The sequence below is a fragment of the Aquila chrysaetos genome, chromosome 21, assembly GCF_900496995.4.
Source record: "Aquila chrysaetos chrysaetos chromosome 21, bAquChr1.4, whole genome shotgun sequence".
NCBI lineage: Eukaryota > Metazoa > Chordata > Aves > Accipitriformes > Accipitridae > Aquila > Aquila chrysaetos.
Window position 1 is genome coordinate 1,863,636 of NC_044024.1, and position 26,481 is coordinate 1,890,116.

The following is a 26,481-nucleotide window of genomic DNA, read 5'->3' on the forward strand; positions in this document are numbered from 1 at the left end:
AAGGGAAAGCATGTTTACCAGTTACCTTCTATATTGCATTAGTAGGTGACAGTACATAATTTGATTCATCTCTAGCTGAAGTTTTTCTTCAAACTGTACGTGCTTGTTCATTTGCTTAGTAACACATAACAAAAGGCTTTTCATACCTGGACTCTGCAATAATATGTGGTTGCAGGTGTGAGACCTCTTACTTCATAGCTCTGGCAAGGGCCAGTGTAAATGATATGCATTGATCCTTCCACCTGTCCCCAGTCCAGTCTGTATTCACTAATTTCTGCACCATTGCAGGCAGGACTCTGTGGGTTTAAGTGATAAATTTTCTTTCAGCTACTGCACATACACACATTCACCATACAAGCGTGATCTTTCGTTACACTGAACGGCAACATCGGAAGAGAAGCACTGGGGTTGAGACCTGAGGTCTTTTCCACCATAGCCAAGGGCATGACTTTAAGTTCAGCTTGTTAAAAGGCTTCCATCTAGACATGAGGCTACAATAACAACACAGTTCAGACCAGAATTTTGAATGACTCGCAGTCTCTTACCACTTGGATGAACTCAATATATTATATATTAGTTACCATACCATGAGGAAGATTAAATGTCACCCAATTTATTTGGTTAAGATGGAAATTCACAGCTGACACAATTTAGAAAACCAATGTATACCTCTATAAAGAAATGGGCTTAAAATATTCCACTTCTGCATTTGTTACTTCTTTCATTTCTGTGTACCATGTATCACTACAATTCTAAAAGCCAAATATTAATTTGTGTATTCCTGAAAATCATTAATACCTACCTCCCATGAAACTACAGCACAAGTTGCACTTTTACAAGCTATCAGGGGTTTGCAACATTGGTCAGGGGGTCCTGGAGCAGTAGAGATCTCTGCTTTGTCAGAGTGAGGGCCAAACTGCAAGAAAATACAATTGCATGAATACAGGAAAAACAGTAGAGCAAAAACTAACGTGCAAGTGTATGAGCTGAAGAAAACAAGTTATTTTTAACTTGATAGAGAAATAAATAGAAAAGTTCAGTGCTTAGTTTCACAGCACCATTTAAAATTCCTTTCAGGTAGTTTACTCTATGAACTGGCCCTGTGCCTAGAGGATATCTGTAATCCTCCCACTGCTACGGTTTTGTAACTCCTCCTTCTCCTGTAGTCAGGATCTGGCTTCCAGAAACAGCTGGGTACTGTTTCAGAAAGACTTTTATGCAACCACCATTTATCCCAACTTTGTTCAAACCTGGCATTATTTGAACACACCCCTCTCTACACAATACCATTCCCACACCACCAATCTGCAGAGTCTACCCTAATTGTAAAACGTAAGGCAATTTCTCAAGGCACAAACCTTAAGTGGTTATTCACAGCCAGAAATGTAGGGTTTACGCTGCAGTCAAAGAAATGAGTAAAAGTAGTAAGAAAATGTCTAGCACTAACTTTGGACTAGTCACCTTCGGTATTGACAGTAATCCAGTAAACAACAACAGAAATGCAACACAGAGAACATCCCCTTAGAGTCAGGGACATTCAGTCCTTCCTTCAACCCTAATTTGTTGAATCTTCTTTAAATTATATTTTTTATTCTGTAACAAATTTTGCTCCTTCAACAGAACTACGACAGAACACAGAAGCTACAAAGTATCATCAGTCTTGTAAGACAATAGTATCATTACTATCTCTTGTGTAAAAAAAAAAAAAAAAAAAAAATTTCATCTCATTAGCACAGTGGTTACCCCAACTTTATTTGCTGCTCGTATCCAGAAGCAATATGTTCTCCCTGGAAGCAGATTGTTTACTGCACATTCAGATGCTGGACCCTGATACACTTGTCTGCGTTCATCTTGTTCAGAGTTTGCCATCTCTATAATATATTCCGTAATGTCAGAACCTCCATCTACAGACGGTGGGCCTATGAAATAAAAAGAGATATTTTTTTTTTCCTATTAATTTCACAAAGCATTTTTAAATAGTTTCTAGTCAGCCTTCTCAGGCAAAAAGTTGTGTCAGATGAATTCTAAAAGTTGGAGTGCAGGCTTTTATCCTATATCTGAGCAGAAACACTTTATGAAGCTTGCTTTTTTTCCCCCCAGATACTGGTAGATGAGTTTAAGATGGCCTTCATGAGGTTTTTTTCAGGTGTTTTCCATGTTTCCTTCAAAAAACAGTGTATCTTCATTACTTTTAGATTATCTCCTTTACTGAGATAAAAATAAGAAAAGGAGAGTTGATTTTTAAATTGCCAAACATGTGTCAGTAATGAGGCAGTCAGCAAGCTTTCTCACTGGAAGACATTTGCGTCTGCTTAAGTCTCACTGTACCATTGCACATGCATGCATCACCAGATCAGAGGTGGTTAGCAAGTTTTGGCCTTCTTCAAAAAAACCCACAACTGAGGACATGGACTACATCTATTTCCCCTTCCCCACCCCCTGAAGAGTTCTACAGACTTTTCATTTGTGTTATGACATTTAAAATCAGAGAAGTATTTTGCTCAGAAACACTGGAGCTTACCCCACTGTAAAGTGATTTCCTTGGGCTTAGCTTTGCCTGCCAGGCATGGAGCATGACACGGTCCAGGAGGAACAGCTGATGTTGTAACAGTCATAACATCAGAAGCCTAGCAGTAACACACATCATTTTAGAGTGGAAACACAAAACAACATTTCACCAGAACACGAATAGAAATGGTTTTCAGAAGCAAATTTATTCTCATTTTTCTTACCTGGCTTTCACCACCTTTACTGACACAATAAACTCTCATTCTGTAGGTAGTGCCAGGCTTGAGATGATCACATACATGTTCTCTCTGGGAACCACTGTATATGGTGTCCCATTTACTTCCTGAGGAGAGAAAGAAAATACTTTACACTACAAAACTTTTGCAAAAATCAACCTTGAAAATTCTCTCACACAATTATCAATTAAGAAGGCAGTCAAGCCACAGAATCAAATCTGAATGATCAATTATGCAGAGAACATGTACAACAATATACACATGTGAAAACAGAACAGTAATTGCTAGAGCAATGAGTAGTGACTCAGTACACTGAATTAGCACACAAGCTGAATTAGTACTTAAAGATGATTGCTTACCAACTGATGTTTCTGAGATTTCCAAGCAGTATTTAGAAATGTCTGATCCTCCATTATCTTTGGGTGGTTCTGAAAGAAATCAACATCTTAAAATAAATTATAGAAGATTTTTCAGAGAACATATTAATTCACTGTAGAATATATTCAAGTAGAAAACTCAATTCAAACAGAAACAGAAAACAGTGTACTTACATATTCACAATACATTTTTCAGAACAATGGTTTTTTTCTATTATTAATTGTGATTATGCCAGGAAGAAGAGTAACTAGGAAAATATTACCAATTTCAGGTCTTATTTTTTTAAGAGCACATGAAAATTATTTAAGCATCACAGTAAATCTAGAGGCTATTACAACTGAGGCTATTACAATAGCATTGTCTGCTTCTCCAAAATGAATAAATAAAAACATTACTTTTGTACTACAGCCCCAAAACAAACCAAGTTGCAATTTTTTGGTAACGCTAAGTATTTCTCCTGCAATAATGGTATCTGCAGAGACAAATAATTAGCCTGAGTTTGATTCTGTTTTTTAACTTGCATTACTGAGTGACTGTACGTACATAAGCAGCACTCAAATACAGCGTTAACAAAATGTAACCTACCCCACGTAACTTTCACACTGTGCGAATGGATCTTGCCCTTTACAGTTGGTTTACTTGGTGGTCCAGGTTTGTCAGGATTGGTGCTGTGTTCTACCACCTCACTAGGGCTACTTTTTCCTTCACTGTTGTAGGCAAAGAGCTGTTTCAGGAATGAACGGAATATATAATAAATGCTTTATTTAATGACAAGTAATATCCTGCTGATTTACAAAATTCTTCTATAAAAAAACCCCCAAAACCCAAGAAAAGACAACAATTTAAAAGAAAACAAAATTAGCTAGTGCAAAAAAATCTGATTTGTATTATGATTCCGCCAAAACCTGCAACAGAAGTACTGCAGGTAATTTTCTGCTGTCCATAGAAAGTGTCTTAGCTGTATGAAAATGTTAAAACTCCACAAAAGCATACAGTCATAATTAAATTAGAAACAAAACACAGTACAAACCCTAAACTTATAGGATGTACTCCTCCTAAGATTTCTTAAAGTGCATGACAGTTCATCTCCATTGTACTGTGGTTGGAAACCATAACCCTGTAAAGGAGGGAAAATAAAAACAATCATTAATTTCCCATGATAAAACAAAAACCAGATCAAGATCAATCACTTTTTTTTTTAAGCTTGAACTTCATCTTTGTTTCATGAATACACACAATACTTTCCAACTGTTGCAGTATTTTGCAGCATTTTATTTGAAAGTAAAATACAGAGTTAATTTTTTATTTAAGCACTACTTACTGCCTATCAGGCTTTTGCACATAAAACAAAACCCAGCACTTACAGAACCTTCTTCTTCCATGTCTAAACTGTAAGTGAGAGAATCATCTGAAGACACCCCGTTTGGTGGGCTCCACTTCACTGACAGCCAGCTCACTCCTGCTTCAACAAGCACCGGGGGCGATGGGGCTGGTGGGACAATTCCTGCTGTGTAGTATGTCACTGTCTCACTGAATCCACTAGAAAAATATTTTTTGAAAAATTTTAACAGCAGCAGACATAGTTGATGAGAAAATAAATTATATGATACATTGTGTTCATTACCTCATTCCAATATCATTTTTAGCAGCTAATCTGAGCGAGTATTTTGTAGAAGGAGAAAGTTTGGTAAGTTTATACTGCTTCAGATGCCCGTAGTAGCACTCTTTGAAGGGTCCGTTCTTCCCCTTTAAAAAAGTGAGAACAAGCTGAGTCACTTTTTGCATGGGGACTCTTATGCTCCCTGCTAAAGTCAACCTCTTCATTCTAAATTTTCCTAAATTTCATTTCACTAATTCGATAATAATTAAAAAGAGTAAGCCTAAAGAATGTAAAAAGCTAATTTCATCATGGTCATACTGAGTATGCCGATAGTAATCCTGAGCATTCTTGATAATGAAACCACATTTTGATTGAGGCATCTGTTTATTTTTTGGCACTGTAGATTTGACAAAAATGTCAATAAATGACTGCAATTGAAAACAAAACACATTTTTGAAGTTTTTTTATCACTTTGGAACACATTTCAGTAAGAAGTTCAAAAGCTGAGTAGTATTTGTGACAGCTACCGAATATACAAGACAAATGCTCATCCATTTAAACAGAGCATAGCCATTAATGATGCTCTGAATGACAAGAACCAAATGAGGGAGTTTTACACTGTCCTCTCAGAGGTTCTGAAAGGATTGTCTACTTGAATTGCTGCAATACTAGGCATTCGATTCAAGCTTTTTAATTGGCTTGTCTCTTTAAAACTATCTGGACAGTTGCACTGAAAATAGCTGATGTACCTAAGCAAAAAGTATTTTTAAGTATAATTGGTCTACAGATGTCATTATGATTTTTTTTTTTTCCCCCACTAGAAAAGGTCTTACCTCATCCCATTCTAAAAGAAAATTAGTTATTTTGGAACCATTGTCATTTGAGGACTGAAAATAAAGAAACAATGAAAAAAGTTAAAATCAAATGGTTGTACTTTTATAAATATTTTTGCACATTAAAAAACATTTTAATAATTGAATATAATATACTCCAACTGCCTTTTAAAACAAAATATTTAGTGTAGAGCTGAAAGGAATCTGCAGTAGGCGTACAGAACAGCCCTCTTCTTCCACAAACACACTTGTGATAACCTGAAACTCTACTGTGGGCACTGACACACATTCAGTAAAGTGAGTTTGAAAGGGTAAAAACTGGCAGGTGTTTTAACTAGTTTAATTCCTTCTTCCTGATGGCTCTCCAGGCTGCTATACTACTTTTATTAATTCCAACAGTTCAGAATATGAACTTATGAATAGTTTTATTTTATGAATAATGCAAATGATATTCTTATCGCTTTTTTCCTTGTGTCCTTGCACTGTCTGCTCACCAACTGTCTGAGCAACGTAGGCATTCAGACAAGCGACATTTGGGCTTGTTACGACATATGAATTGGGAACTTTTCACTTTGTAAGTACAGATTATACAAATAATTTAACTAATTAAAGTCATTTAGCAAGAAACCATTTTCCAGGTGTAAGCACAGCCATATGAAAAACACAAAAAGACAAGAAAACACAGTTACCAACAAGTCTTTACAGATACTGTATATATTCAAAAGTCAGATTAAAAAACTTAAATCTACAAACTAGCCAAAGAAATTTACTTTAAATATGTCAGAATAACTATAAGAACTCTGAATTACAACATGAAGTCGTATCTATTTATCATCCAGGAATGCCAAGCAAAAATATAAATGCTCTATGCTTTCCTATGCTGCCAATTCAGAAGAGATCTTTCCTACTGGTTAGTTCATACTCGGAGAGACCTGCTACCAACTCTATCACACTAAAGCTGTATGCAAGAAACTAAGTAAATGCTGAAAGAAAGAGGAAGAAACAATCATGACTTCAGTTATCAGTCTTAGCTGAGCAACTTAAAAGCCAACACCTAAAGTACACACTAAATTATTGACAAAGCTAATTTAAACATACCATACATGAATACATCAGACTGCTTACCTTCCACTGCAAACTTAGGCTGTTTTTGGTTCTGTAAATTAGCTTCGGTGCAGCTGGACAGTCTGGCTCACAGCTTTCTGTAGTGAAACTCACCAATTCGGAAATGGACTCTTTTATGGAACTGCTGGTTGCTGAAACTCTGAACAAAGGACAATTAATTATGTTGCTATTGCATTAGCACCTGAAAATTTAAGGAAAGAGTTGCCAGCTTTAGAAATGCATTTAATCACAAGCAGTGGTTACAGCAACAAGACCAGCCTGCTCACATTATAGGGAACAAGTGCCCAATCACTCTTCTTTCACGTCATTGATTCTAAAAGACAACTTCATGCATTTTCCTTCAGGAAGAAACAACAGAAAGTGAGTTTATGATGTTGCTCCAGGTTCTAGTAACCAATGCCCACATCATAAGAAACACTGCTATTCCTTTCTATGTTCAGGGAGACAGGGGCATGCTGACAGAGTAGTGTGATGGAGATCACACAGGTACACTTACTGATCTTGAAGACTCCATCTGGCATCCTTCATTTACTTTACAATTACTATCTAACACAGTGGAGATATTTTAACGATGAAATATAGGTGGGAGGCATGATGAAAACTATAGGAAGTGTTACCAAATCGTAACAGAATACAGGACTTGAAATGAACCTTTTGCTAAAAAGACCTTGAAATTCAAATACGGACAACACTTACTTGTGCAAGGGCACAGATACTAAAACAGGCTAAATCAGCTGTTCGGGCAATAAAGCCACGTTTATCAGTGTAATTGTTCAAATGGGACAGAATCTCTAGAACAGTCACGCTCATTTATGTCTGTTTTTGAAGAGCAATAGCAATAGAGCAAGACTTGACTGATTTTTCAGAAATACTGTCCGTCTTATCAAACGAATTGTAGGTGAAAGAAAGTTGGCCTCTACGGAAAGCAACACCACGAACCAAACACACACTATGCTATGCTGTGCAAGCAGAGCTGTGCTACTTAACACACTCAGAACTAACTCTCTTGCAGTTTAAGAACAGGAGTTTGCTTCAGTAAGTCTTAAAACTTGTGCCCTTCTGTGCCCAAGCACTGAGGCACTCTCTTCTGCTACTGGATCAGTGTTCTCCTGGCTTGTTTAACCAGCTTGTCTTTCTCCTGACCAGTTAAACACCTTCTCCAGTAATGCTTATTTTCTCTGCGTGGCAATTCTTTAACGTCACGTCTTGTTCCCTTGTAACACAGCATCTAACTTCTCCCTATTTCAACCAGTTTCCACTTCCCTCCTTGCACTGCTACAGAAGCTTGCAGTTTAGAGAAGCAACTTTACAAATCAAGCTGACCAGTCAGACTTGCAAATCCATGTTCAAGGCTAAATTATTTTGTTTACCACTGCCTTCAGCCTACAACAATCTCTGTCACCGAGTCCAATCTTGTTGTTCTAAAAAAATACCAGAGGGTAACTTAAAGTTTGTATTTGAGAAACACAAAGAGACAGAGAAGATAGTAGGGAAGAAAATGAAGTGACATTTTAATGAGATGAGAAGGTAAGTGGAAATTTAGATAGCAACAGTAGTGTCCATGGCTATGATATTTTTGCAGAAAATTCCTCAAGTTGTTTGTGATCACATATTTTTCATGGAGCCACAATAATTTTGTAATTAACATAACAACAAAAGTGTTAAGTATTTCATTCCCAGCAACATACCTGGCATGATAATCAGTTGCTGGTCTGAGATCAGGAAGTGTAATTGTTAATTCTTCCCCACTGTGGAAAAAAAAAAAAAAAAGTTACAGCTCATCCTTATACTTTAAAGGATAAAAGCTTATTGAAAAGCAAAACCATGTAGCGCACATTTAACTTTCACGTTTTCCATTGTCCATGTAACTTAGTGATATTACTTAAAATTTATTTCATGTGAAGTAGGTAGGTCTGCAAGTCAACAAACAGCTCCTGATAGAGAGATTGCTGATTGGTTAATGTTTTTAAACATCGGTATTGTGCTTAAATGAAGAAACTAAACTTACACATAGACAGATTTAAATTTTCCATTTTTACCACTGTTGGATATTGCTACTTCAAATGTAAATGCTGCTGGACTATGACTATGGCTCTCTCCATTCTGTGAACTAACTGGGAGATTCCAGGACAGAACGGCTGATCTTGCTTGTATATCAGAAACCTATTAAAAGCATAAATAATGCAAGTAAGTTTGCTTTCTGTAATAAAAGGTATATTAGTCAATAACATGGTGTCGCTAGTTTGCCTATGAAGTTCCTCACTGGAGGAATTCTTTACCTTTGTAGTGGAAATATTTGTCATTATTTGAATTTAAATTATTTCCTCTTTTCATTTCTAAAATATCATATTAAAGGATTTCCCTTCGAACACTAAACGAACTTATAGACACAGTACATTGTCTCAGTGTATGAAGAGAAAATTTTTATTTCACCTGCACTGTTTGCATCACTCATTTGGAGCAAATTTTCAGATTTGGAGTCTTGAACAGTGACACCAGATCTATACTTAGGCACGGTCAGACAGCCTAACTTTCTAGCCCTATTACAACTCCCTCACATAATCTTAATATTTAACCACTAAGCTATAGGATAGTAAGAGGCTCTGATTTTAAGCGATCATGACTAAAATTTTTGGTCTAAGTTTTTTGCTGCTTAATTCCCATATTCCAAATTTTCTCTGACAAAGTCAACACAGCTTTGTGTTAGCATTAAGTACAGATGTCAGAAGCAGCAATGAAAAAATACCATAACAATGAAGATCTGGAAAGCTGGAGCAAAAGAATACAACCCAAGCTTACTGTATAGATAATGCAAACGAGAGTGTCATTAAGCATGCTCAAGATCAAAAATATCAGTGCAGTTTTAGCCTTTAGACATTTAAATTAACGTCACCAGACTCCACTTCCTAAATATATCTGTAAATACTCAAATATTTGCTCCAATTTCTAAACATAACGTAAAAAGACGATCTATTTTTGTAAATTCTATTCCCAATATTCTTAAATCCTCTATGCTGAACGAAGGATGGTTCCAAGAGTGGATAGACTTCGATTAGTTTAGCAGGCCCTTGGTTTGCAAGGTACTAAAGCGCTCTCATATACTAAACATCATCAACGGTGGATACGCTCTCAGGTTACAGACTGGGAAACTGAGTCAGACAGACTGTTTCAGAAAGTTGAGAAATAGTGGGTTTCCATAGCATGGTTGCCCTTTCTCAGCTATAAACTTCGACAACTACAATACATTTTCTCTAAAAAAATAAACCATTAAGAAAAAAGAAAAAGAAATCAATAAGACACATGGTATTTTATAGAAAGCACATGCACAGAAAATAATGGTATTTTAAGGATAATACTTACGACTGGCTTGCCAATGCTCAAGTGAATATCACATTTCTTGGATTCTGTGTCAGATTCTGAAATTTCAAATACAAAACAGATTACTGAAAACCCCAAGAGCAAACCAGTCTGTTACAAAAATGCCACCACAAGATGGAGTTCGCCTCATTAAGAGTTTAACAATAGTACTTATTGTGCAAAGTTCATTTCCCCTGTTTGTTTTGGCTGCGTGAGGGGTAGAAACATGAACTATCCAAAACTAACAGTGTTACAAAAACCCTTTTAGTACATCCTGCACAAAGGGTATATTTTCCTAATCTGAGCATAAATAGGTTTTCTTTGACAACACAGAAGCATTCCTCCAAAAATGAAAGGTGTTAAAAAAATGACAATAAGATCTTATCTCTCTATTGTATGTTCTCTCCTTGAATTTCTATTGCAAAACACTTGGTCTAGGCATAATTTGGAAGAAGCCCGATCAAAACTGCACACTAAAAATACCTACAGGTACCAAAAGGGTTACGTCTGTAAACTGAATCGTATCTTTGCAATTGTCCATGTCAAACAATTCAGGATATTATTCTGCCTGCAAATAAAAACTATTTTTCCCCCCCTCCAATAAATCTGTATTAAGACAAATCTTTAATCAAGTATATTTTTCATCCTTGAAATAAGTTGGATAACAGCTTCCACCTCTACTTACTTCCCAAGATACAAAGTCAGATTTCTCTTTTATTTCTCTAACTGAAGAGTTAAATACAAAGTGACACCCGAGGACTAGACCTTGCAGCCTAACAAACCACTTAATTTGACACACACAAAACACAAATCATTTAAGGAATTGTGGTAAGAAACTGCATTTCAGCAACACTGTTTCAAACCATCAGGAAAAACAAAGATATTGTACACAAGTTATTTTAGTATACGCAAGTAAATAGCCATAAGCTATTAAAAAGGCTCAAACATTCATTTCAGCAAAATAATGCACTGAACCGAAATTATAACTGATCAAACAGAAACCTGTACAGGCAGTTGCTCAAATCTTCCCATTTCTTGAAGTTTTAAATAACTCCTAGTTATCTGAAAAGTGCCACAAAGAATTACACCAGAAGCCTTTTATGTAAGTACCCACAGGTCATCCTCACTTGGAATATTGATCAGTCCTGGGTCAGAAAAGGCAGGTTTAAAATTAAACCTTCCTGAAGACCTTATTTGACAAATCTCAAATGAACAAACTTGACATTACTATTATTTCTAGAGGGAAAAAAAAAAATCCAAACATAATGAAAAGTATTTCAGGCTTTCTCTAATCCTGAATAGCCAAAGAAATTTACAAATTCAATTTTTTTCAGAAACTATTTTGCAATGAACTTATAGCATCTTCTGTTACAGAAGAATCTAGATTATTTTTTTTTGTACCCTTTCAACACAACCTACCTCCCATCTCTGCATCTGGACTGCCCTTTGTTTTCCCTATCTGCTTCTGCTTTAGTGGTCCTCCTGCCCCTTGCTGTCCCTTTCCATTTCCATTCTGAATTGTTGCGTTGGAAGAATTAACAACTTTATGTGGTGATGATGGAGGACTGTTAAGTTTATTGTTAGTATGACCACTAGCTTGTCTGTCTTTTAGTCTTTTCTTCAGGTGTTCTTGCATTTTGAGACTCCTTTCATCTCGCTGAATGAAGTTTGTCCTTCCATGAGAACGAGGCTCTACAAAGAAAGGAGAACTTATTTCATTATTCAGTACAATCTATTTGACATCTGAGAAACACTCTGTAACTTAGAAGAATGACTACAGTAAAACCAGAACTTGAAAACCCATGGAACTTCATTGTGCTTGCTTTGTCAGTCTGTAGATGCACGGAGCTGCATGTCTCACGTAACTTAGGCTTGGCGCATCTGTGAAGTCCTGAGGAGTTTCACGGCATGTCTCTGGGCAGCACAACAACAGACAAGAAACACGCACGTCTCACACTGCTGACTGGCAGAGCTTCGCGAGACTTTAGGAACCTCACCCGATAAAGAGTTTATGGATTGGGCTCAAATCGGTGTATGAGCATAAAGATCAGGTAGTAGGAGAAGAATGCGCCTGGAGATTTAATTCTTGTTTTGAAACATTGTCAATGTTAGTTAAATGCTACAGTAGGACACACAAAGTATCTGCAAGCAAATTTCCATTTTTCCTATTTAACCCATATACAAATTGTTGATTTTTTTTTTCTTTTTCTTAAGCATTATTTTTGACCGGTTGCTGAGTTTAGAGTATGGGGGTTTTTTTTTTGTTTTTTTTTTTTTTTTTTTAATTTAATTCTTCAGGCCTTTCTCTTTTGTTAGCTGCTCAAGATTATGCCTTACAGTTGCCCTTTTTCCCTGATACAGCCGTACAGTCACATTTTCAAAGAAGTGCAAGCAAATTTAGGACCCAAACCAACTTTTTAAAATGTAGGTTGGGTGCTACTGAATATTTTACCCTAGACATGAGTTGAAATAGTTTAATTACCAATTTAAGCTTCAGCGATAGTGGATGGTCTTACATAGTCTAATTTCTTTCTGTGTTAAATGCTTGTTTATATAAACAAGCATTTACAGCCTGGTTTAATTCAGCAGTGACCCCAGCCCTCCAATGGCTCCAATGAAGTATTGCTTCATTCAGTTTTTACATATAGAGTGGATTTGCACTTCATCCTCCAACATGGATTACTATTTTTTTGGTTTATGTATGTTATTTTTATTTTCTTTCCAGTCATATTTGGACTCCGTCTCATCAAAAAAATACATTCATGTATCAAATTAAATGCATTTTCAAAAAACTTCATGCCAAGGCTGTGACAAAACACAGCAGTTTTGGAGAGCACAATTTTAGAGAAAGGTAGAAGCAATCATTGTGGCATTTACAGTAACAAAAGTAAGGATCCATGAAAAATACACACAGTATTAGAACACTTCTAAATTACTGCTTTTGCATTAAATCCTTAAAAACAGAACAGCAGAAGATTTAAACTTTATACAATCTTACTTTGCACATGCAGAGTGCCTTCAGACCATGATACCTTATACACAAGTGTATTTTAAAATACCCCATAAAGACACGTAACCCTCAGGGAGTCTAATAACTAGCACCAAAATAACAGAAATGGGTGAAAGAGCTACTGACAAAACTCAGCTCTCTCAATCTAGATGCACCCAGTGAAAGGCCTTCTTGTGTATTTAAACATCACCTGCGCTCTCACCTTGTTCTTGAAAAACGTGTGGTGGTGGATGCTGGTGAATGAACTGTGGTGGCAGCTCTCCCGTCCCAGGAACCGGAGGGTACACTGGGTGAGGTGGGTGGGGAAGCAAAGCATGGTGATGATGCATGTAATGTGGCACATGGGGAGGAGGAGGAGGAGGATGCATGGAAGGATGGAATTCAGCTGAGTGTGGCAATACCACCACTTTACGAACTCCATTTTCTTCCACCACCTGTCATGCGACATAAGAAATCAAAAGTTAGTACAATAACAATCTTATAAACATTGTATATATAATAAAAAATCTCTACACTTAAGTTTATACCCACAATCTGACAGTCAGGGATATACACACCGAAATGAATTCCAGTCGAAACCCAGCATATGTTACTGGAAGAAACAGGAGTTTGAAGCAATCAGTTTTAAGAAGCTGAGCTTCACACACCAAAGTGCTAAGCAATCTATAATTTATGAATAATGTATATATTCTTTTAAACAAGTAATGTGCATTGATCAGGGTGTAATTCCCAGTCTACTTGCAGTTAGAGTTAGAAGAACTGCTTTAGACTACATCCTGACTGACAGCACTATCGTATGTACAAGTCACTGCATGTCATCTGATTTGTGGTACATGTCTGCATACACATTCTTAGCCTATGGCAAGTACAAAGTACTACAAGTCAGCTCTGCTGTCTTGTACTATGATCCAACCCAACTCAAATGTCAAAATATTTCATGTTTGCCACAGGCTAAGAGAATTCAGACAAGGAATCTGCCTGTGTGTCTGAACTCTAGGACAAAAAGATGCTAAGACAGTACATATATATGTATGCACAGGCACACTTCTAAGCATGTGTCCTAAACTGGCAATATATAGGCTCCTTCTGGAGTCTAATTCTGCCAGCATGAAATACATTAATATCTCAATATATTGCTTTTCCTACAGTGAATTTAAGATACATTAGGGTTTTATACAGTAACGCTTCTCTAAATCTTAAAACTGAGAAGAGACGGAACACAGGTTTTAGAAGACAAGGTCAAAAATAACACTACAGCAGGATTCACAAAAAGACATATTAAACAACGAAGACACTGAAGTGAAACAATGCCCAGTTTAGTCTCATCTTTAAGACACCTGGAACAGACAACCAGATGCTGAGGTTTACAGGGTCCTTTCTCCAGGTAGGGTTCACACTACAGACAGGACATCTGCACCAATTTGCTGTCATTCTGTGGTTACAGTCCATTTCGCTTATCTGAGGGATTAAGTTTTCAGCACCTACAGCTCTGACGGGGTCAAAAGCTTCTAAGTTGACCATCGGAAAAATCATCTGGTCATATTCCAGTTTGTTTCTTCTGCCACAATACAGAAGTCCACTGGCATAAAATTCAGACTGTATCTAATGAGAAGTCTGACTCAGAAACTAACTAGACTGTATTAAATCCTATTTAAAGGCAGACAACAACTCGTTTTCTCCCTCACACAGAAGATTAGAGATATGAACAATGTAATTGGTAAAAAAAAAAAAAAAAAAAAAAATCAATGATAGGAAAGTGTTCTATATTATAGGCAAACTGACACTTCAAAATTAATCAAGTCTCAGTAGGAAAACAAGGCATTTTTCTTAGATTGGTTTAAAATTAGTCTGCAGCTTTATGCTTCTTTCCTTCAACATCAGTCATCTCCGAGTTGCATTTAAAAATGCAAATCACAAACACTATTAGGAAGGGCCTTACAGTGCTTTAATATTAACAGAGATGGATCATGTAGTCAGCAGAAAATACTACCCGTGGATGCAGGGTGGGGGGTGCATTCCAGCTGCAGGCTGGCATACAAAATTGAGATGCAAAAAATACTTTTTTTTTTTTTTTAATGCAATCCATAATGTAAATCATACAAAATAAAACCTGCTCTTAGGAGATTTCAACTTATTTATGTAGCCCTCTGTTACTAAAAATAGACACAATTTATATTTTCAGGCATTTAAAGAAAGAACTTACACAAAAGCAGGCCATGTTTTATCCTGTTAGTTCTTTCATGACCTTCTCTTAAAGCGTATTTAGTTTGGTTATAAGAAATCACTGTAGCATTTCCTAGTTGGCCAAGAAGGCATTACGGATGTTGAAAGACTGCTTACACCAAAAGTGTATTTTGAAAAGCTCCTCAGCAAAAGATAGAGCAAACTAATGAGAAATTATTCTTCTGAAGGGAAACAGAATGTGTCCACTCACAAATTGCTATGACAAAGCTCAGCTGTGAGACAGCCTCAGTCAGCTGTATTATTAGCAATTCTTAACAGACTTTAAATAGAAGGAAAAAAAAATTACAAGACAACACTTAAGACTAAGCTTACACTGAATACACTTTGTTCTAGAAACAACGTGGGGGGGGGGGTTGGTTCATCAACGGAACTAAATACACCACTTGAACTACATTACATTGCATAATATTATAACACACTATAACATATACAAGTCAAAACTCACTGCAAATTTTGATGGCTGTGTTAACTCTGTTTTATGTATATATTAAGCAAGAACACGTGGCATAGTTTCGGGTAGAAGGGATACATTAATACACTAAGACTTTCACATGATTTTACAGTCTGAAGTTGCTGTGTCCCCATTATCCACTACGGAATCGCTTCATTCCACTTTGGCAGAAACCAACGTAACAATCTCTGGGCTCCTCCAGACACATTTGGGAGCAGAGAGTTAAAGTCTCATCCACTGACAAGAACAGTATAAATAACTCAAGCTCTAATTTAAAGCTGGTTTCAAACTTGTCTATCCCTGTCATAATGACCAAGGGAAAACAAAACAAAACCAACCCCCCTAGTATCATGTGACAGCAAACACAGAACAAATATATTTTTCAGTTTGTACACCTCAGCATTTGCCAGTGCTTTGCATACTGTTTGCACTGAAGACTCAATTTCACATTGATGCATAAATTAGCTGGGGGATCTTTCTTCAAGGTCTGCATGAAAGTACCTACTTATAATAGCAGAAGCACAAAATACAGAGGCAGCTGTGTGCAAAAAGACAACTGCCTGAGGAACTCAAGAACATACAGTTACAAAGTTTTCAATCCTACTCAGAAAAGTCCTGATTTTGAGCACCACTAGAAAAGGAGAAACCTAGCCCGTGCTGTTTAAACATTTGTTTTTAATTACTTCCCTTTAAAAAATGCATTAATTTAAAAGTAAATCAAATTGTTAACTTCAAATACCTGACAGTTCAAATACCACATGCAGGTCTGATCTGCTATGACTTAACAACACAGAGGAGTGGAAAATCAGTGAGAACTGAAAAGTAAAGCTGGGAGAGAAGCCCAGAGTCCTGCTCATTTCATAGGCACATGTCACTAGCATTAACACCCCTCTTCACACTTCTGCTAGAACAGTAGAGTGTTTTTGCTGAATGTTAAGGAGATCAGAGCTGGTAAAGAAAGGGGCATTGAAAACTTTGATAGAGTTATATTACAATAGAAAAAGCTGAATTATGAGCAGACATTAAAGAGAAATATCTTATGCAGCCCAGGAAAAAAAAAAGACCTAAGGGATGAAAGAGAGAGTGAAACTGGTATATGACCTGTATAACCTCAATGTAAGAAACACAAGCCTCATAACCACGGCATGCATGAGATGCGTTCAATTCCGATGCTGCCCCCAGCTATGCTCCCATCAGACTGTTTCTAGCACAGCTAAGCACCGTCTATACCCATCAGTCCTCTGACACTTAGCAGGCTGCAGTCAACTGTGATTATTCATATGACCCAGGCACCTACTTTCACCTTGAAAACAGGACTGAAGAAAAAAATCGAGATGTGGATCCTGCTAATGGAGCTCAGCAGACAGCCAATTCACAGCCATCTACTATCTTACTAAAAGTAACTTTTTACTGCTTAGTAGTATTACTACAAAAATCCTGAAAACTAGATCAAATTTTACTAAGTGATCAGAAGGTGATAGAGCCTACAATAAAGTTAAATAGTTGGCAAGCTCAATGGAAAAAATATAAGAAATGCTTTTAACAGCTGTTCCAGATAAAATAATCAATAGCCTTATTGTTGAAAAGCCACACTCACAAACATACTGAAATATAAGAATAAATTAAAGTTTACCTGAGATACATAACCAGGAGGCACAAATATAGGCGGCATAGAACCATTTGGTGACATCATAGGAACATGTGCTGGACCTGAGAAGTAATAAGGTGCCACTTTTTAACAAATGAGGCTTTTACAAACTCGAGACACCTTTTTTTCAAAGGTGGTGGCTCACTTTGGTGCCTGAAAAGCCAGCAACTGCATCCAACTCTGTATTTATGGAACTACTTTTAGACAAGTAGATTTAGAAGCAAGGCTTAAACTATCCAATTAAAAAGTCAGTTAGGAGAGAAAATTAAATAATAAGGACTGCGAGTTTAAAACAACATAAAAGAAGTGACTGTAACAAGTTTCTATCAAGAAAAATAATGTAATTTATGTCACCAATGGATAACTCATTTTCACATTCAATACACACATGAAGTATGATTTAATAACTTTCAGGAAGCATCTAGAATTCTAGATAATATCGCTGAATGCAAGTATGGCTGTACATTTATTCTACAAAAAGCACAGATTACATTTATCCCAACCACCACGCTTATACAGCCAATAGTATTTCTTTAATCGTACAAAAATCAGCATAGATAAATTTTAGTTCTTATTTTGTGACAGAGTTAAAAGTCTGTAGCAACAATATTGGCACCGTAGTAATGCTGACAGTTGCTCTACCAATTTTTTAATTTTTTTTTAAATAAGAACGTATTATTTTTCACATCAAGCTGAAAGAAAGTATTCCTGTCTGGGACTTGATGAAAGCAGAATGGACACGTGTTATATAGTGTTATTTGAAATGGTGAAAAATATTCCAAAAATGGAATTACTGATAAATTCAACTTGACTTACAGGAGATATTTTGACCCGACTCAGATTTGCAGTTCTGTCACTTACCCAGAAGGTAAAAAGTAGTTTGTAGCCACACACAGAGGGTAGCAATGCCTCCCACAATATCAGCAGACTGCTAATGCCACTACCTTACAACAAAGTGAGGTCACACAGCATCTATTAAAGTTGTTTGGATTAGTGTGGACTAAATCCCATGTAAATTCATGTGTTAAGGTTCTGAGAAGACAGTTATTCAAGGATCATTACAAAAACAGTTGAGATGCCAGTCTTTTATAAATTAGCAGCGAAGTTTGCGGAGATGCAGGGAATCTTGGCAATTTCCCAGTGCTGTCTCATTTGTGCTTTAAGTACAAACTGAAAAATCTGATTTATTACATTGCAGAACATACAAAACCACATTTGACATTACAGAAACAAACACTGGTAGCAATTCTTTGATATTTGCAGAATCAAAATATTTGGTTTTTCCTTTACCTTGAATACATTGAATGTGTCCATCTTCAGTTGTAATTGTAAATGTTTCACCTGGGTTTACCTGTACAAGAATAACCTGTAGAAAACAAAACAGAAAATAGGTGGTTTGGGTTTTTGTTTGTTTGTTTGTTTTTTTAACTTTAGAAATTACCAGGGGGCGGGGGGGGAACATCTCTTCCTCATACCCACATGTTAGATTAAAACAATATAGCTTTGGCAAGCTTTGGCAACCTTAGAGAGTATAAAAGCAAGATGAGAAACACTGACGAGTAGAATGAATTTTCTTCATACTTTGACATAAAATCATTAGTTTTGCATCATCAGTAATTTTCTCTGATTACTACCAGAAAGTGCCTCCCTTGGTACACTTGAAATAAAATTAACTAAGCTTTTGTTTTCAATATTTTCACACTGCTTTTTCTTCTTTTACTGAAGCAATAAATTACCTAAGATTCACCTTGCTTTCCAAGCTTTGCCTATGAGATTATTTCAGTTTCAGGCCTAAAGTGGCAAAATCAGGACTATAACCTCACCCCTCATGGCTCAAAACTCGGCCATGTTTTTTCACTGAAAGCATGCTGGTATGTATTTTGTTAATATATTCTCCGATGCTATCAAGTAACTTATTAAAGTATGCAGTCCTTTGGGAGTGGGAGGAGGGTAGAAGAGGTGATAAAGCAGGTCATGCCTACCACCACTGCTCTACAGCTCCTGAAAGATCAGGTGTATTTTCTCACATGTTTGTGTAATTCTGTAGCTGAAGAAATACAACAGTGAGATTCTGCAGGTCAATTTGGGCATGATTGCATTCACTTTCACACAAATCAATGTGGACATCTGCCAGAATTATTCCTCAGGCAGTCCACAGCATCGTTTCCCTTGTGCTGGGTAATACAAGTGATCACCTCATTCTACCCCATTCATAGCACGTGCTTCAGTCTTACTGTAAGATATTGGCAGCTGTGCTTCAGTTTTATTGTAACATGACAACATTACTACAAGAATTTTGCAGTGAGATTCTACTATATTACATAGGCACAGGTCTAATTCTTTAGTAAAATGAGGGGTTTGGCCATGCAAGAACTGCACAGTTACACAGTCAAAATTCCACCCTGGTGACAGCTAGCACATAAAGAACAAAGGCTGATGTAAAAATTGAAATAAAATATACTTGTAAAACTAGCTATGAAACTCAAAAAGTATAGTTTTCTTTCATTCAATAATTCTATCAGATAGATGGAACCTGAAGAGATCACCCAGTCATCTAACTCCTGGTAAAAATGAACTACACACGACATTAACAAATAAGCCTGTCTATTTTGTGCTGCTACATCTCCAACGATGGAGCTCCATAAAATCCCTAGGCATCTGCACCACAGTTTCACTATCCTCATCATTACAGATTTTATCATCTAACTTCAGCATTCCCTGCTTCAACCTGAACCCTTACTCCATGTCTTAACCACCAATGAAATAAAGAATAAAGCACCAATAAAAGAAAGATTGTTTTCTGTGATTTAGATGCCATACCCTGTATATAAATCCTTTCGGGATTTTTAGCTGCCATTTTTTTTGGAAACAGTCCAACACTGATGACTTCCACTTGCAGTCTTTATCCACCCGTTGGCAGACCTTTTTCTAAAGGACCACTACTAAACCAGTCATTCCTTAGGATAAGCTGACTACCTAAACATCGTACTTTGTACTCAATGCTAATTTTCTAGATTATCTTTCTAGTAATCAAAATAATTTCAGGCTTCCAAGATGCTTGCAATTCCTCCCATTTTGTATCAGCTGCAGATTTATTAAGTACACTTCAGTCCTATTATACCGGTCATTAATAAAAAGATCACTGAAAAGAATGAGACTTAAAAAGATCTTGTGGTCTCTCATTCAACCTTTGCCTTTTGACCACCTCCACTGACTACTCTTTTCCAAAGAGTTTGCCAAGTAGCTTATGCTGGCATTAACCAAACCACATTTTTCCAGCTAACGTGTAAGAGAGTAAGTCCAAACACACTTGTGTTTCCTGAAGTTAACAGCTTACATCTCCCACTTCTCTTTCCCTCTACTCTTGAGTGTGCCACTTCAGCACAGAGACTGAGGTTTGCACAGATCTGTTACATTTAAACTGTTGTGTGTAAAACAAAGCAGCAGGCTGATAAACGCCGCTTAACACTGATTTTGCAGACTCTGCACACTGCTATATTAATCTTAGCTTTTATTTTTTAACAGAGGATGCAGAGGCATATACAAACACAGTGCGTTCATAGTACAGGAGACAGTTTTACTCAAGGCAGATGAGTTGTTTCTGGACAATAAGTAAAACACCAAAACCCCCTGAAAAGGCCATCTAGCCACTCAGCAGTATTTATTACAGTTCTACGAGAAGGACAGATGACAGATAATACTTCCAAAAATGGCATAAGTAAACCACTGAAACTTAGACAGATCTGTCAGTATATAAGTAAATTTATGACTTAAACTCTGCTAAATGTCTAGGAGTAAAGAGAGAAGCAATGTTACTTGTTTAAAGAAAACTGACAGCAAGAGGCTGGGGATTTGCGGGAGCACAAAGAACCAGGAAAGACGAGGTCTGCTGCCAACAACAGCTGCTGGGGATGGACACTAGCAGGGGACAGGACTCCACAGGCAGGTATTAAACCTCAGAGGAAGTCTCATCTTCAAGGGCAAGAAAATTCAGAGGCAGGAAAGGGATCCTTTTAGAAATTCAGAGCCTCTGAAGGTGTCAGATCTTTGGAACAGGTTTCAGTTAACTGAAGTTCTCACAAACAGTTCAGGAAACTGTTAACTGAACTCAGCAAAAAGGATCGTAAGTGGTGTAATCACAGGGCTGTAGAACAGTTCAGGGACTGGAATTTCAGGAATGCACGGGGCAACATCTTAGAGGAATGACTCACTATAATTAATGAAGCAAATGCAGTTCCATCTACCTTCCACCAAGGAAAATTTCCAGGAAGCTTGAGTGTTTCTAATGCGTCAATCTAAGCCAAGTTAGATGACAGACTAGTTCTAGGAGTCACAGTAACGTCAACACCTTTAGGTGTCCCATGTAACCATTTCAGAACTAGTGGGATAAAGCTATTTCAAAGCACTGGTCAGTGTTTTGCTTTTATCCCTTATTCACACACTTTCCATTGCTGAAGTTTTTTCAGAACAAGAAACCCTTCCAGAAAACTTCCAACTTATACTTTATGTGAAATGAAACTAATAAACTGGGTGCTGCATCTGACTGAAGTGATTGGCCAAACAGCACACATTTTATTTCTGAAAACAAAACCACTGTGTAATACTCTGTAATTAGCCTATCCTCTGTGGCATTGGCAGCAAAATACTTAAAAATCACCTGCGTTAACAAAGCTTCTAAGTTAATACTCTATTTAAAAGCAAACTTTCCAATGTGAGACTGTAGCTCAGAAGCCTCTCTAGAGAAAAGTGCCACAAACAAGAGCAGCAAGTGTATTTGTTAGGCAACCAAAGGACAGCAACATGATATGGATGGCAAGATGACACGGTTGTTTATATACAGACACACTAGAGTAAGAAATATTGGCACATTAACACAAAATCACATTCCCGGTCCCATGAAGATTTTCACTAAACAGACTTACTTGTTACTTCTAATATAATTCAATTATAAGTCTTGGAGGCTATCAGCCTTCAAGTCTACTCTTCAAATGCATGTCCAAGATTCAACTGGGGTTTTTTTTGGTTTTTGGTTTTGTTTTTTTTTTAACCGTACCTGATTGCTAACAGTCTCCACTAGGTTCTGAAAATTTCAAAGCTTGTCACTTTCTTTTGGATCATTCAATACATAATAGTATTCTACACACTTACCTATACAAAGACATGCTATAAAAATACAGCTATGAAGATGGTCTCCAATAAGATCTACTTGACCTCTTTTCCTTGTGTAACATGAAACACTGCCTACTGAATAACCTCACAGCTGGTCAAGTGTCTAAAATTTCATGTTGCTAATGCTAGAACTTCAGAACTAGCTTAGAGACTCTATAGCTTTACTTATTTCAAAACACAGCCACTGTACTTTTATCTCCAGAATCAGAGGAAAAAAAAAGCAGAGTACACTTTTATTTTTAAATAAAGGCTATTTTTACAAGCAAGTATACCAATCATTTCCCATCTGTAACAAACACAAAGTAAACAATATCTCTTTTAAAACTTCAGCATTTATGGTCTATCAGACCCTCAACAATTCATGATTATTTTGTTGCACCCACTTTATCCACTGTACATTCAAACATGTCAAGATCTTCACTGTTACCCTTCATATTCATAAAATCATGGAATGGTTTGGGTTGGAAATGACCTTAAAGATCATCCAGCTCCAACCCTCCTGCCATGGGCAGGGACACCTTCCACCAGACCAGGTTGCTCCAAGCCCCATCCAACCTGGCCTTGAACACTGCCAGGGATGGGGCAGCCACAACTTCTCTGGGCAACCTGTGCCAGTGCCTCACCACCCTCACCGTAAACAACTGCTTCCTTATCAGCTAATCTAAATCTACCCTCCTTCAGTTTACAGCCATTACCCCTTGTCCCATCCCTACGTGCCCTCACAAAAAGTCCCTCTCCAGCTTTCTTGTAGGCTCCCTTTAGGTACTGGCAGGCTGCTATAAGGTCTGCCTGGAGCCCTTTCTTCTCCAGGTGAACAACCCCAACTCTCCCAGCCTGTCTTCAAGGGAGAGGTGCTCCAGCCCCCTGATCATCTTCATGGCCCTCCTCTGGACCCGCTCCAACAGGTCCACGTCTTTCTTACGCTGGGTGCCCCAGAGCTGGATGCTGTACTCCAGGTGGGGCCTCACAGAGCAGAGCAGAGGAGGAGAATCACCTCCCTCAACCTGCTGGTTACACTTCTTCAGATGCAGCCCAGGATACAGGTGGCTTTCTGGGCTGCAAACACACATTGCTGGGTCATGTTGAGCTTCTCATCAACCAACACCCCCAAGTCCTTCTCTGTAGGGCTGCTCTCAATCCACTCATCGCCCAGCCTGTATTTGTGATTGGGATTGCCCCGACCCATGTGCAGGACCTCGCACTTGGCCGCGTTGGAACTTGGAATTTCACGAGGTTCACATGGGCCCACCTCTCAAGCCTGTCCAGGTCCCTCTGGATGGCATCCCTTCCCTCCAGTGTGTCAACTGCACCACACAGCTTGGTGTCGTCGGCAAACTTGCTGAGGGTGCACTCAATCCCACTGTCCATGTCGCCAATAAAGATGTTAAAAGCTGCCAGTCCCAATACTGACCCCTGAGGAACACCACTTGTCATTTCATATGACAGTTATCCTCTGGAAACTTTTATGCAACTTTTCCATCTGGATTAACCCCTAAATTCTTATATACTGATCAGATTAAAGCAATGGGCAGTTTTGCCCCTTGCTTCAACAAAATGATTATTTAATTCCAGGCACATAAAGCCTTCAAATTTGTGTTTTGTTATTATAGAATTGTAGAACAACCCAGGCTGGAAGGGACCTTGAGAGATCATCTGGTTCAACTTTTTGTGGGAAAGGGAGCCTAGATAAGATTATCTAGCACTCTGTCCAACCACAGCCTGCCAACAAACAGCCACTTAGCTATTTAAAACAAACAAACAAAGCAACCAATCTTTTCTCTCCTACCAGGATGTGTCATGTTTGTAGCTGCTAGGACAGGGGGAAGATGCTTCTTAAATTAAGATCCAATGTTAAAATGTCAGAATGTCTGTAATATTTCTGAGTGCACTGAACATCTGTCTCCAAACGATGGGAAGATACCTCAGCATTTGCAGTACAAGGCACTCAGCTTCTACTGACAAACAGTAAATTCACTTCAAGTTTACCAACAACTTATACAAGCTTGTGCTTCAAACTGTTTTGCTTTCACTTTTGTCTGTATTTCTAATAGTATTAGGTACTTTTGAAGGGTTGTGTCCACTAAAATTCTAAAGTTTCAACTAAATACACTCAGGTTTCACCACTGCACTGTAATTATTAATGAAGATACTTAATATCAGGAAGCCACGGTCTTTGCTCTCATTCCCCTGCAACAGACTTCTTGGTTTAGACCACTGCAACCACTTGCTAGTCTTTATTTACATGAGCTTTAAGAAGAGCTTTCAAAACCCCAGTGCTTTTATTAAATCCATATATTATATTTTTCCTTTTATGCTTTGATTTTGTAGTCTAGTTTTAAAGCACTTACATGTATATAACATTCCTTTTAATTTGCAATCTTTTCACATTTCCAGTGTATTAATGTTGAATGATTTTCTTCCTCTCTATATTTGCACTTCTATTCTACTGATGATATCAGTGCTGAGAACCACATGCTTTTCTAACTTTGCAAATCAGTATCGTAGTTGCTTTATTTCAAGCCTCCTCATCTTTCAGCCATCATACAAGTTAGAAAAACTGTTTTACTTCTGTTCTATTTTCTACATGATGCTTGAATGTCAACCTCCCTACTACCACCGATGGCACAATTTTACATGACTTGTATGAAAGTGCGATGGATTTACTTGCCTGTTGTATGCTGTCCCCATTAACCATATGAGGTAGAAGTGGCACTTCATTCAATATAGGCGTAGCTTCTAATGGAGGCGGCTGGTCGGCCATCATGTCTGAAAACCATTCATTGACAACTGCTCACATTAACCACCTGCTAAAACAAAAAGAAAGTGCCAATATTAGATATGTCTCTCCTCCCCCCCCCCAATAATTCTCTACTTCGTTTGCCAAACTTGGTATCAATGCCTCAGAAGAAAAAAATAAACCAGGGTCTTCAGGACTTTTTTTTTCCCTTCTCCATAAAACAAACACTTGCACTATGCTATTAACTGGATCCTTTAACGACAGCAATTCAAGAATATTTGAAAACCCAATAGGAAAATATCATCAGACTTCAACACTCCACAACTCTCCCCCAAAGATTTTCAAATAAACTGACTTTAATTGGAGACAAAAGTTATTGTAAAACATCCACTTCTAGCTTCATTGCACATTTAAAAACTTGTGCAAACTGACAGTCTTAAAAGCATGAAGGGGATCACATGTCATATACCCGAGTTCTTCATAACTGAGTACACCCAAGGAGTCCAATATGTTACCCTACTTTTCATTTTTAACTACTGCATTTAAGCAACATGTATCCTTCTTCCAAAAATATGCTCTTTATGTATGTATCATGTACATTCAGCTTGACATGCCACGAGTGATGAAATCGGTACATAAGTGATGCAATTATACAGTAGCATAACTTACACTTATGCAGCACTTAATTCTTAAATTTGTAGTTACAATTTCTAAATTGCCTGTGCTCCAGAACCTAAGTTTTAGGCCAAATAATTCACATACTACATGTACATTTCAGTCCCTGTGTGATCAACCCCCCTCCAAACCGTGCAATTTCTCCAGTGTTGCAACATGCCATCAATACAGAAATCTGACACAATGAAAACAAAGCTTAAGGCAATAGAAGAGAGTAATTTGTACAAAAGTCCGAGTACCACAGAGAATTGCATATGGAAAAGTGCTGCATGGTTTTGGGCTTCTAGTGAATAATCTGTAATTACAATAAATCAAAATACAATCTAAGTGTTAGTGAATTTTCAGTGCATAGTTAATTCAGCATCCATAAAAAAAAAAGCACACGATAACAGGATACAGGAAATGCTGACATTTCCTTCTGCCTTCCCATTACCTCCTATAAACCCAGACAGAAGACAAAATGCGGTTAGGATAGTTCAATTCATTAACTTAAAAACAAAAAGTAAAATC

General features: G+C 37.4%; 1 protein-coding gene across 5 annotated transcripts in view; it reads right to left on the reverse strand.

The window, feature by feature from the left end:
• LOC115333635 (fibronectin type-III domain-containing protein 3a-like) overlaps positions 1 to 26,481 on the reverse strand; it is a 50,483-nt gene that overhangs the window by 6,749 nt on the left and 17,253 nt on the right. For 2 of the 5 annotated variants that reach the window (XM_029996868.1, XM_041119012.1), the window contains exons 3-22: positions 25,228 to 25,366; positions 18,681 to 18,756; positions 17,376 to 17,452; positions 13,250 to 13,481; positions 11,457 to 11,729; positions 10,041 to 10,096; positions 8,689 to 8,843; positions 8,369 to 8,428; positions 6,681 to 6,819; positions 5,556 to 5,609; positions 4,747 to 4,868; positions 4,487 to 4,661; positions 4,153 to 4,239; positions 3,708 to 3,846; positions 3,104 to 3,172; positions 2,733 to 2,851; positions 2,522 to 2,627; positions 1,744 to 1,919; positions 803 to 916; positions 147 to 296 (exon numbers count right to left, since the gene is read on the reverse strand). In XM_029996868.1, coding sequence (XP_029852728.1) covers positions 147 to 296; positions 803 to 916; positions 1,744 to 1,919; positions 2,522 to 2,627; positions 2,733 to 2,851; positions 3,104 to 3,172; positions 3,708 to 3,846; positions 4,153 to 4,239; positions 4,487 to 4,661; positions 4,747 to 4,868; positions 5,556 to 5,609; positions 6,681 to 6,819; positions 8,369 to 8,428; positions 8,689 to 8,843; positions 10,041 to 10,096; positions 11,457 to 11,729; positions 13,250 to 13,481; positions 17,376 to 17,452; positions 18,681 to 18,756; positions 25,228 to 25,323 — 2,475 coding nt within the window. In that variant the 5' untranslated portion in view covers positions 25,324 to 25,366. The remainder of the gene's footprint in view (positions 1 to 146; positions 297 to 802; positions 917 to 1,743; positions 1,920 to 2,521; positions 2,628 to 2,732; positions 2,852 to 3,103; positions 3,173 to 3,707; positions 3,847 to 4,152; positions 4,240 to 4,486; positions 4,662 to 4,746; positions 4,869 to 5,555; positions 5,610 to 6,680; positions 6,820 to 8,368; positions 8,429 to 8,688; positions 8,844 to 10,040; positions 10,097 to 11,456; positions 11,730 to 13,249; positions 13,482 to 17,375; positions 17,453 to 18,680; positions 18,757 to 25,227; positions 25,367 to 26,481) is intronic. The other 3 variants (XM_029996869.1, XM_041119013.1, XM_041119014.1) reach the window with 3 other exon arrangements.